Here is a 13,450-nt window from a genome sequence, read left to right as displayed (position 1 = left end):
ATTTTGCAGGATGAAAAGCCCAAGTTTCCAAGAAGAAAAACATTGCATCTCCATGTGAGACCAGCTAACTCACCTTTACTTGAAAAGCGTTAATAACAGTTCTTCATATCTTGGATGGGACTCGAACTTAAGTCTTTCCAATCAAAGGGTATCATAAAAACTGAGGTATGAAGGCTCTTGCATACAAATTTTATAATCCTAAATTAAAGATGGCTATATATCCAGCCTGGTGATTAGCGTATCCACTCTCCAACCAAAAGGCTGCAGGTTCAAAAATCCCGCAGTGGGCATGGATGTTTGCGATTGTCTGTAAAAATACTAGTGGAGCTGGTGGCCAGCAGATGGGGCTAGTATAGATGATGGTGGTAGTTGCAGTAGTCGGTGGATTGAGTGGTGGAGACAGAGAGCTGTGGAGTGGGTGACCTCCCTCAATGAGTCTTTCTCTTGCACTCACATATTAGATGCAACTCCCTGTTACATTGAAGAAATTTTTGTTTTATTAGGACATGGTAGTAAATACCCCACAATCTATATTGCTGACTTACATGTGTTCATGAGCTGGTTTATCTGTTTGCAGAAAGAAAAAAAAAGAAAAAAAAAAAGAAAAAATAAGACACAAAGTTATTAAGATGTCCAAACAACAGTAACAAATGTGTAAGATTACTTTTTATGGAAATGTAAACTACAGAAAGAGCAGTTCTACAACATTATATTCCTAAGGAAATGAACACCTTGTACATAAAAAAGGGATTTCTGTGAAGAAGCTCTGTCATTTAACTTGAAATGCAAATCATAAATTACCTTTTCATCTTTATCCCAAAGCATATAAAATTTTGGTGTGTCATCTCGAGGTTGAGGAGGCTTTATCCAACCCATTTTAATAGCATATACCATTTTTGACACCTAAAAAGGAATTAAAATTGTTGACAGAAAAACTAGTGTGTGTGTGTGTGTGTGTGTGTGTGTGTGTGTTGTGTGTGTAGATATATATATATGTATGAATGCATCCTTGGCTACCACAAATACATTTCTTGAATACATTCAAAAAATAACAATGATATAAATTAAAACTGAAATTTCTAGTTAATTGTCATTTTCTAAGTCACATATCAGTTGTTCAAAAATTTATTTAAATGCAGTTTGATAATTAATAAAATTGAATAAATTGATTTTACTATGATTTATATGCCTACCAAATGATATTACATATAAACTTTGAACTTCTTATTCATATTATACGAGGGTGGTCTGAAAGTTCTTGGCCTCGACCACAGATAGCAACACTATTGGCAAGATTTTTTTTTTTTTCCTAAGTTGGTACATCTATCATAAGCATCCATGTGAAATTGCAAGTCATTCTATCAAGTAGTTTTTTTTTATACAGCTGTCTAAAGCAAAAGTGTTGTCTGTATCCCTTGAAATGGATAAAATTGAGATTCATGCGGTTATAAAATTCTTTGCAAAAGAAGGTTTAATGCCAAAAGAAATTCATTCGAAGTTCATAAAAGTTTATGGCACTCTTCTCCTTCATTTTCAACAATTAAGAAATGGGCTGCAGAGTTTAAACATGGCTGTACCAGCCTTGAAGATGATCTTCGTGAAGGACGTCCAAAAAAGTAACAACACCAGAAATCATTGATCAAGTGCACGATATGGTATTTGGATGACCGGCGAGTCAAAGTGCATGACATTGCTGAGGCTATAGGCATTTCAAAAGAATGTGTAGGATATATTTTGCATGAAGAATTGCAAATGAAAACGTTTTGTGTAAGATGGGTGTCACGCTTGCTCACAGCAGATCACAGAGATTTTCACGCACTCGCATGAAAATCAGGGATGGAATAATGGCTCTGGAATAAATTGTGTATCATATTATTAAAAGACTGCATTAGAGATCATAGGAAGTTTTTTCCCTTAGTTCCCAAAGTATATTTACCCTTTATCCTAGCATAAACAAATAAAGTTTGCATGTAAATTATCTTCAGAACTAGTCTACTTGTACAGTTGATGAGAGATGCTGATCTCACATCAACTGCATCAGACTGGTTTAAACTTTATTTTATACTAAAGTTAAATCAATGCAGAAGCCATATTTCCTGATGTGGAAAAAAAATCCATAGCTACCTGATCTAGACTATTTTAATATTATGCTACTACACCATTTTAGTACTTGTATAAGAAAAGGGGAAAATATTGTCACTTAGGTAGTGACATATTTCAACCAGTCTAGGTAGTGATCTTTCTCATGTTTTTGCATTATGGGATACTGAGGCAGCTGATGTGATGTGATGTCAACAGCCTCTAATATACAAGCAGAGTATTCATAAAGATACTTCACGTACAAATGATTAAAACAAGAATATAATTTCTTGTCAAATATAATAGACTTTGTATAGACTTAATAACCCAACTGAAAAAACTTTCTACAAATATTTCATACTTTATTCAAAATCTGTTGGAAGAACTTACTTCACAGGATCAAATAACTACGAATGACTGTTCCTTAAATTTGCATTTGCCCTAAAAAAACAATCCTAACCAGAATAAATGCCAATGCATAAAATTGCCTGAAGTCTGGTAAATGCTTATTCGTAGCCCAACTACTAAGAGTGTCCAATCAAATTTAATGATGCAGTTTTGGTTTAAGGACTTGCCTTGTTTCTTCATAACAAGTGAAGAAACAAGGCTAGCCCAAAGCGGGATGCAGACGTCATGTAGTCCCTGCATGTACATATCTTTACATACAGGGACTTTACAGACAGGAAAAACGGCAAATAATAATCAAATTAATTTAGTAATCATCTACTTTGTCATCTCATTCCTAATATCACCCATTATAAATGATATGTAGAAATAATATTCTGTTGATGATTCTTTATAAAATGCACATAAAACTAAAAATACACTAAAACTATAGCCAAAGTTCAGAACTCTATTGCAGTGCTTCCTAAACTTCTGGATGTCAGGGCCCCCTTTGCAAAAATTAAAATATTTCACGAAAAAAAATCATAATAGAGAGATATATTATTATAATATTTATTGTATTTATATTCAATACAAAACATACACAGCGAATATTGCAAAAATCAAATGCATATATTACATTTTTTGCCTCTTACTGTTTGGTTCTGAAGACGATGCAGGCTGTTCTGGTAAAATATGAAATACTGTCCTTTTTTTTGAGTCTGTTTCTGCTTCTTCTGATTGTTCACAGGATTTTTTTTTTTAATTTTTTTTATCAGCCACTTATCCATCTCAGGGTTAAATTTTTTAACGTAGAATAGATCAAATAATATCACCACTTACTGATACTGGCACACCACAGCTGATAACATGAAATTAGTGAATATTACCTGAATAAGGGAATCCCCAGACCAGGAACATTTTTCTCTTTGTAACTTTTCTCGCTTTACGCGTAACGTAATTAAGCCTAACGCGAAACAGACAGGAAAGGCAGGTTATTAAAACATGCATATGATTGGTGCGGTATTAACAAAAGATCGCGCAACCGAAAGATAAAAGCATAGCTGACAATTGAGTTGAAATGCTAACTCTCGTCAACCGAATTCCATATGTGAAACTGCCTGCCATAACATTCATTGTATATATATATATTACTTAGTTTTAACACTTTTACGAATTTTAACATGTTTGGTTGAATTTTATTGCTGCCTTGGGAAATCGAAACTCACACACATCTAATTAATAACAATAGTTTTTAGTTAGATACTGTGTTTGCCCATGCAAGATATGGTTTTGTTTCAGTCTATACAGCACATAGTTTCTGTATGAGGGGACATGTGATTCATTAATTAATGTGTTTTTATCCCGGTTGTCTCTAATTGCACTATTTGTTGAGAAATATATTACACAGACTCCTCATACCTTATTCACTGGCATAATAAAAGTACTTGTTTTTATTGCCCTCCATCTAACTCTGTTATCACACTATTACAGAATGTGAACAGTTTGCTAAAGCAAGACCTGCTATTAATAAAACCATGTTGTCCTCTATAGAGAATCAAGGAACTACCATCCACTTCAGGCTATGCTCTTACCAGCCTCTTTAATACCTTAAGATCCAGAGATGCTTTAACATCTATAATCAACTACATTTGTTCTAACTCCAATCTTGTATAATGAAATTATCTTGCTCTCCTTTCATCCATCAGGAATCTTGTTCATGCTAAGACAAGTTAAACTAGTTCAGGGAACTGCTAATTTTCTTGCACATTCCTTCAGTCCTCATGATTAAAATGATGAATTCTGAAGGGCACAGAATTTTCACTAAACAATTTCTGATGTAATTTTGTTTCTACATTATACACTTGGGCTAAAGGAGAAGGAGTTCAATGAGCAATGTTTCTAATGACAGCTTTCTATTTGTTGTGTGTAACAAACCATAAGAAATAGCATCACTTATCTGCTCTACCAAAGCTCAGTCGCTTCCCCTACACTGACCTGGAGTATTACCGTCCCTTGCAGTTGCAAACAGTCCTACTGTTTGCAATTGCAAGAACAGGAGAGGCAGGACAGCCAATATCAGGATATCTGAGCACAAGGACTACATCTGTTCCAACAAAGCAGCCACTCAGGTCTTGCGGACCATGCTTTGGACATCCACCACAGGATACGCTGGAAGAAGAAGAGCCACTTTATTATCCTGCAACAAGTACAAGTACAAAAGACTATTCCTTGAATCTGTCTCAGCTCTGAAAAACTTTCCATACCTCAACAAATTTGGAAAGCATACATTCTAAGATCATCTGCCCAATTTAGCCCACTAAGGGGCACCATTTAGGATTCTAGGATTGACTTCTAATGCCTTTCTTCAGCCTCATTTGCTAGGTGTGAGTGCCTGCATGCGCATATCATTGTTTTGTGATCCCTGAAGAGGGCAATATAACATTGCCAAAATATAGGTTGTTATTAATTAAAGCTTTTATAATTAATAATTTAGTTTTCATTGTCATTTCCTAAAAAATTAGAAGTCAAGAGATCATTTATTACAAATATTTGTGGAGTCCATTCCATTCCATTAGATTGCACTTAGGTTGTACCGTTAGTGTTGGTGTGTGTGTTACAATAAATAAATTGGAGAGAAGAGAAAAAAAAATTACATCAAATAAAATGGAAGTATTAAGATAATCATAGGAAGAAAGACAAACTCTTGGATTATATATCAAGATATAACAAATGAATAGTAACCATATTAAAAGGGAAGATAGCAAGGAAAAGAAGGGAATGAATCAAATATACATCATTAGAGGATGTCCCTTCAATTAATTGGAATAATTTTTATAAGAAAATATCCTCATCATCAAATTCCTGCCATGTACCCTTAAGGGATGTACAGGATATGATAGTACTACATGAAAAATTTACATCATCCCCAACTTCCTATCTACAATTTTCCTCCTAATCAGTCTGTTACCTGTAAAGACTCCAACGTTATCAGATCTCATATTTCTATATCTTCTAAGGCACTTATTACCATATCAATCCATCCATATGTTGGTCATCCTCTGGGTCTTTTTCCTGCCATCCTGGCAGAAAACACTTGCTTTACTAATCTTTCCTCACCCATTCTGTTTAAGTGACCATACCACCTGAGATTAGCTCTGTTAATGCATTCCTGGAATCGGACAATGTCAAGTTCTTTCCTAATATCCTTGTTTTTAATTTTATATTACCATTACAGCCATCTGTTCATGCTCCTAATCTTTCTCAGGACTCTCATATCTGCAGTCTCTAGTCTTTCGTCAAGTGTTTCACTTCTGACCCAGCTCTCAGATCTGTAACTTAAAATAGGTTTGAACACTGTCTTGTATACAGTTAATTTAGTGTTTTGACTAATTTCTCTCTTATTCCATATAAATTTATTCAGTTGACTTCCTACCATACTAACTCTGTTGATTCTGTTGTCTATTTCCATATTTAATTTACCATCTTCACTAAAAATCATGCTTAAGTGGCAGAAATGTTTCACTTGTTCCACAGGTTCTCCGTTCACAACACAGTTGACATTTTCAACAATTCTACCTATTTTCATTGTCTTTGTCTTTTTAATGCTGACCTTCATACCATATCTATTACAACAGCTATTCAATTTAGTCAGGGAATCTTGCAGGGGTGTTTAAGGGTCAAAGCTGTATAACTGAGAGGAGACCTCCACATAGCCTTTAAAGGAATGCAGAGAACCGACCAGGGCTTCTGACCTAATGTCCAATCCTCACCTTCTCGTGGTGCACCCTGTTGGGTATCTACTTTGATACTGAACGAACGAGGATGGGCTGGCAATTTGGGATTTAGCCGACCAAATTGTATTCTTATTGGTTAAACCAAAATAAAAAATGATGGTACAACATGACAAAATTTCATGCCGGCTGGGGCGTCGCCCGGTTAAACAAGGCCCCCGTTGTTTTCGCCAGGGAACCAGGGCGAACAGCGAAAAGTCAGCTACTGGAACAAATCTGAAAACAAACCCCAACTCAACATCACCAGAGTTAAAGATCGGTACTATAAACGTAAGAAGCCTGAATGGCAAAGAAATGGAGCTAGCTGAGGAATTAGATAAGTACCAGATCGACATAATAGGGGTGACTGAAACAAAAAAGACCAAAACTGGTGAGATCTTTCTGAGCAATAAATACAAAATGTTATATTCAGGCAATGACAATCAAGGAAAAGAAGGAGTAGCCATAGTATTCAACACAAAATACGAGGCTAATCTTCTTGAATGGCAGTCAGTCTCAAGTAGAGTAATGTGGGCAAATATGAGAATGGGGAACTGGACAATGAGACTTATTTGTGCCTATGGTCCCACAGAAGGTTCTACTAAGGTAGAAGTGGAGGAATTTTTTGAGGCTTTAGAAAAAGCAACTGACACAATGAAAAAGGAAAAGTTGGTCCTTGTTGGGGATCTAAATAGCAGAGTAGGAAATGATTGTGAGACATACAAAAATATTTTGAGAAAATTTGGAGAAAAGAGCAAAGCTAATAATAATGGCAAATATCTGTTGGATTTCTGCTCAGGACATGGACTGGATATTACTAACACCATGTTCCAACATAAAAATGTACACAAATTCACATGGAGAGAAGAGGCAAGGAATAAGAAAAGTCTCATTGACTATGTTATTGTTGATAGTGATGTTTTCTCCCTGGTGCAGGACACCAGAGTGTACAGAGGATTTGAAATTGGAAGTGATCACTATTTAGTCTTGAGCAGGATAAAATTGAATTTCATATTGAAAAGAATAACATGTAAGAAAGTTTTAAAGCGAATAAAAGTTGAGCAGCTCTCAGATGTGAACTGTAGACTAAAATACAGAAATATTATTGAAAAGAAAATGAAAGAGTTTGAGAACAGGAATCAAACCTTGGAGATTCAGTGGCAAACTCTGAAGAAAATATTGATTGATTCTGCCAGAGAAACATGTGGTGAGGTTGTGTGCAAGGATAAAAAAATCAGAACTCCCTGGTGGACACAGGAAGTTAAAGAGGCAGTAAAGGAAAAGAAGAAAGCATATCAAAAGTTCCTGGCAAATAAGTCAGCTTTTACTCTTACAGAATACAGAGACAAATGTAAGAAAGCTAAACAGTGTGTAAAACTAGCTAAACAAAAGTCATGGTAGGACTTTGGCAAGAATATAGAAAATAAATATCAAGAAGGTGGCAAAATATTCTGGAGGTTGTTGAAGAAGCTTAGGAATGGAGGAAAGAGTGCTGTAAAAGGAATTAGAGATGATAAAGGTGAAATGAAAACAGGAGAAAAAGATATCCTTGAAGTATGGAGTAATTACTTTGAAAAACTGCTAAATGAAACAAGCAGTGATGACAGCACAGTGATAAAAAACACTGACCAGGCATGCAGTCAGGAATACATATCCATACTTGAAGTAGAAAAAGCCATCAAAGGCTTGAAATGTGGAAAGGCAGCAGGAGTAGATGATATTCGACCAGAAATGCTGAAGTATGGTGGTATAAGAGTCTTACAGTGGCTGCACTGCATAGTTCAGAAAGCCTGGACAGAGGGACGAATTCCTGATGATTGGAGTAGAGCTCTCATAGTACCCATATATAAAAAGGGAAATAAAACTGAATGTGAGAATTACAGAGGTATTTCCCTACTGAGTGTTCCTGGCAAGATCTATGCAAGTATACTTGAGAAACGGTTGAGAAGAATTGTGGAAGGAAAGCTTGGTGAAGAACAAGCTGGATTCAGGCCAAATAGAGGCTGTCAGGATCAGATCTTCACTTTACGACAAATAGTCGAGAAAGCATGGGAATATAACAAAGATCTGTATTTAAGTTTTGTCGATTTGGAAAAGGCATATGACAAGGTGCCAAGAGAGAAGCTATTCAATACGCTGCAGTTATATGGTGTCAATGGGGCATTATAGCAAGCAATACTTAGTCTTTATTTGAGTTGTGAGTCAGCAGTTAGAATTGAAGGAAGTACAGGAAGATGGTTTAATGTTAAATCTGGTGTGAGACAAGGATGTACATTATCCCCTCTGTTATTCATTATCTATATGGATCACATTACAAAGGAATGTGGTATTAAACCTGATATCAAAATTGGAGATGTTAATGTCAGCTCTTTGCTTTATGCGGATGATGTTATACTTCTAAATAAATCCGCTACAAGTCTGCAAGATTCTCTGACTAAATTGAATAGTTGTTGTAATAGATATGGTATGAAGGTCAGCAATAAAAAGACAAAGATAATGAAAATAGGCAGAATCATTGAAAATGTCAACTGTGTTGTGAATGGAGAACCTGTGAAACAAGTAAAACATTTCAGCTACTTACGCACAATTTTTACTGAAGATGGTAAACTAAATATAGAAATAGACAACAGAATCAGCAAAGCTGGTATCGTGGGAAGTCAATTGAATAAATTCATATGGAATAAGAAAGAAATTAATCGGAACACTAAATTAGCTGTATACAAGACTGTGTTCAAACCAGTTTTAACTTATGGATCTGAGAGCTGGGTCAGAAGTAAAACACTTGACCAAAGACTAGAGACCGCAGATATGAGAGTCCTGAGAAAGATTAGAGGCGTGAACAGATGGCATCAATGGCAATATCACATTAAAAATGAGGATATTAGGAAAGAACTTGACATTGTCAGTATCAAGGAATGTGTTAGCAGAGCTAATCTCAGATGGTATGGTCACTTAAATAGAATGGGAGAGGAAAGATTAGCAAAACAAGTGTTCTCTGCCAGGTTGGCAGGAAAACGACCCAGAGGAAGACCAAGATATAGGTGGATTGATACGGTACAAAGTGCCTTAGACGATAGAAATATAAGATCTGATAATGTTGGAGTCTTGACAAGTAACAGACTGATTTGGAGGAAAATTGTAGATAGGAAGTTAGTAATGATGTAATTTTTTCATGTAGTACTGTCATATCCTGTACACCCCTTGAGGGTACATGGCAGGAATTTGATGATGATGAATCTTGCAGACTTGTAGTGGATTTATTTAGAAGTATAACATATAAAGCAAAGAGCTGACATTAACATCTCCAATTTTGATATCAAGGTTTAATACCACTTTCCTTCATAATGTGATCCATATAGATAATGAATAACAGAGGGGATAATGTATATCCTTGTCTCACACCAGATTTAGCATTAAACCATCTTCCTGTACTTCCTTCAATTTTAACTGCTCACTTACAACTCAAATCAAGACTAAGTATTGCTTGATATAATATCCCATTGACACCATATAACTGTAGTGTATTGAATAGCTTCTCTCTTGGCACCTTGTCATATGCCTTTTCCAGATCTACAAAACTGAAATACATATCTTTGTTATATTCCCATGACTTCTCGACTATTTGTCGTAAAGTGAAGTTCTGATCCTGACAGCTTGTATTTGACCTGAATCCAGCTTGTTCTTCACCAAGATTTTCTTCCACAATTCATTGCAACCTTTTCTCAAGTATACTTGCATAAATCTTACCAGGAACATCAGTAGAGAAATACCTCTAATTCTCACATCCAGTTTTATTTCCCTTTTTAAGAGCTCTACTCCAGTCATCGAGAATTCGTCCCTCTACCCAGGCTTTCTGAACTATGCAGTGCAGCCACTGTAAGACTTTTATACCACCATACTTCAGCATTTCTAGTCGATTATCATCTACTCCTGCTGCCTTTCCACATTTCAAGCCTTTGATGGCTTTTTCTACTTCAAGTATGGATATGTATTCCTGACTGTATGCCTGTTGAATGTTTTTTACCACTGTGCTATCACTCCTTGTTTCATTTAGCAATTTTTTGAAGTAATTACTCCATACATCTCTAATTCTTTTTACAGCACTCCTCCATTCCTGAACTTCTCCAACAACCTCCAGAATATCTTGCCACCTCTTGATATTTATTTTCTATGTTCTTAGTAAAGTCTTCCCATGACTTTTGCTTTTGCTAGTTTTACACAGTGTTTCGCTTTCTTACATTTGTTTCTGTATTCTCTAAGAGCACAAGCTGATTTATTTGCCTGGAACTTTTGATATGCTTTCTTCTTTTCCTTCACTGCCTCTTTAACTTCCTATGTCCACCACGGAGTTCTGATTTTTTTTATTCTTGCAGACAACCTCACCGCATGCCTCTCTGGTTGAATCAATCAGTGTTTTCTTCGGGGCTTGCCACTGAATCTCCAAGGTTCAGTTCCTGTTCTCAAATTGTTTCATTTTTTCTTGGATAATGTTTGTGTATTTTAGTCTATATATATAAGAAAATATAATAGGTAAAAATAGACCTGGAAGAAAGTATTCACCATAACAGGAATGATTCCTGAGAATGACGATTTAATCCTAGAATGTGAACTTAATGAGACCAAACAAAAATAATCATATTACTGTTATACATAATTTATATTATTATCACAAAGTTTAGCATTTTTTTACAGTTACAGACTTTCAGGTTTATATTTTCTGCAGATTTTAATTTAGATAAAATTTTTAAAAAAATTACTAGCATATCTATCTTTTACTATTCACTTTTGTTAATTGTGACAGATAAAAATAACTTTTGAGAATAATAAAATTTGTTATATGCTGGATTCATTACAGGCAGCCAGTTATCCACTCATCACAACCAACCTAGGTTATTGTGGGAAATCACACCCTTTAACTTGAAGATTCTGGACCATCCTCTACAACATCCCAATCTTGCACATGATGATTTCCTCATCTTTCTGAACCACTGAAGTGCCCTGGCTGGCAAGATGTATAACCAATGGTCACATGTAACACAATGCTCATTTCTTGGTTATGACACTTGGCAATGATTTTTCTATGGCTGGATTGAAGGACTGTGTCACAGTGGGACAAATACATAAACATCTTTAGTGACTATATGCTAAAGAGATGTGTACCAAAGTCATAAGTCAAGAAGTGTCAAACACATCTATTGCAGAATAGTCATGTACACACAATTGCATGTTACTTTAGATACTTGTTAAATAATGCATCAACATTAAAAACCCACATTATTATTAAATCATATCAATTAAATTGAAAGGTGCATTTCATTATAATACAGAACCTTACAAAAAAAAAAAAAAAAAAAAAGGCATATAATGTCACCTGCAGTCATCAACAAATGAGTACTGAGTATCATTTAAATATAGTGGTACGCTACTGGAAAAGGTTGAGAACCCCTGCTCTAGGCCAATGCATGATTTGTATGACCAAAAGAAGTAATGGTCAAAAAAGCTCTCTCTGTGATCTGATGCTCTTTTCTTCCTGGTCTCTGTGATACATCACATGTTTCAATATACTAAGAATCTGTAATCATTTGTCTTTCTCTGTTTTGATTGGGCTACAGCAAGGTGCTTCCAGATTTATATTCATATTTGTCTTTAAGTTATCCCTGAAGTACTTCTTTGCTCTTCTCTCATTCTCTGGTCCTCCTTTGAATAATCACTGCCTTAATACTTAGGTTGATGACTTCAGTCAAAACACGAATGCTTCTTTCCAGTGAACCTTAGGATTCTTTAAAAGCAACATTAGTAGTATTTTTCCAGGTTCCTTTGGCATGGGGAGGGACAAAACCATGCAGCCAAGATTTTGGAATGACAGCAGATCTATATATATCAAGAGTTTGCAACATGGAAGACCTGTCATCAAAGCTATTTTTCAAATATCCAAAAGCTGCAGCAGGGCATTTCAAACAACTGAATTTCCTTATCAATGTCAGTATTTTTGGGGTTGCCTATAGGTCAATGCTGGATAAATTGAAGGAGACATCTAAAGTCTTTGCATAAATATGCAGAACTGAATGAGGCTTCTGACCTAATTTCTAACCCTCACCTTGGGAACTCTTTGTACACCCTATTAGTAAGTATCTATGTGAATAGTGAATGAAGATGGCTGGCAACTTGGAATATACCAAAACTGTATTCTGAACTGGATTAAACCAAATGACAATGATGGTATAACAAGAAATGCCATGGTGGCTGGGGATGTCACTTGGTAAAACAAAAAATGTCTGTTTTCAGGGGAACTAGATCCAATTGTGAACCACTGAAACAAACTCAACATCAGCAGAATTCAAAATAGGCACCATTAACACAAGAAGTATAAAGAAAAGAAGTGGACCTGGCAGAAGAAGTTACCAAAACAAAGAAGGGAGAAACAGATGAGACTGTCCTAAATAAATCTACAGGATTTTATATCCAGGCAATGACCAGGGAAAGGAAAAGAGCAAGTATACTATTACACATTAAGATAATTTTCATAAATGCAGGCAGTTTGATCATAATAAGGAATTAGTCATTGAGATAGTTTCGGCTATGGTCCCTATAAAAGTTCTGCTAAACAAGAAGGAATTTTTAGAGTCATTAGAAAAAGCTGCTGACAAAGTGCACAAATTCACATGGAGAGAAGATACACAATAATAATAAAAAAAATCCCACAGCCTATGTTATTGTTCACAGTAATATCTTCAGGATGATTCTAGACACACAAGTATACAGAGTAATTGTGTGTCTGAAAATGAAACAGGAAGTGAACATTTAGTTTTAAGCAAGATAAAAAAGCTCAGTCAGTAGAGATGAAGCCCTTTGGATAGAAATACTAAGCTTTAAATCCTGTCTAGGATGCAAAGAATGTTCATTTACCAGGGATTTTCAAATGAGGTGTCAAGATCCCCCCCCCCCCCCAAAAAAAATTCAGGTTTTTCATTCTGCAAAACAGGTAAACTGGCCAGAAGAATACATGCAATTTACAACCATAGTAAAAATGTAGATATCATTAACCACCCTAACATAAGCAGTATAAGATTTCTAAGAAGCCAAGTTACTTGGCCATGACAGGCTAGTGGGCATAACACAAAACAGAAGATGAGATGGGAAAAATTAATTTCTTACTCAAAATAAGGAACATGTGCAGAGATTTTAAAAAGAAGCTAGAAGATTTCAGAAATAAA

The 13,450-nt window shown here is 35.5% G+C and overlaps 1 protein-coding gene across 1 annotated transcript in view; it reads right to left on the bottom strand.

Moving 5' to 3' along the window:
- Positions 1–13,450, bottom strand: part of LOC150103417 (ribosome biogenesis protein bop1) — a 128,496-nt gene that overhangs the window by 73,285 nt on the left and 41,761 nt on the right. The window contains exon 7 of the mRNA XM_090398153.1: positions 802–903. Coding sequence (XP_090254279.1) covers positions 802–903 — 102 coding nt within the window. The remainder of the gene's footprint in view (positions 1–801; positions 904–13,450) is intronic.

This window comes from Typopeltis vanoorti, chromosome 9 (assembly GCF_054136105.1).
Source record: "Typopeltis vanoorti isolate ZY-2024b chromosome 9, IOZ_Tvanoo_1.0, whole genome shotgun sequence".
Taxonomy (NCBI): Eukaryota; Metazoa; Arthropoda; class Arachnida; order Uropygi; family Thelyphonidae; genus Typopeltis; species Typopeltis vanoorti.
Note: the sequence above shows the minus strand (reverse complement) of the source record. Positions and strands in the feature narration are given on the sequence as shown.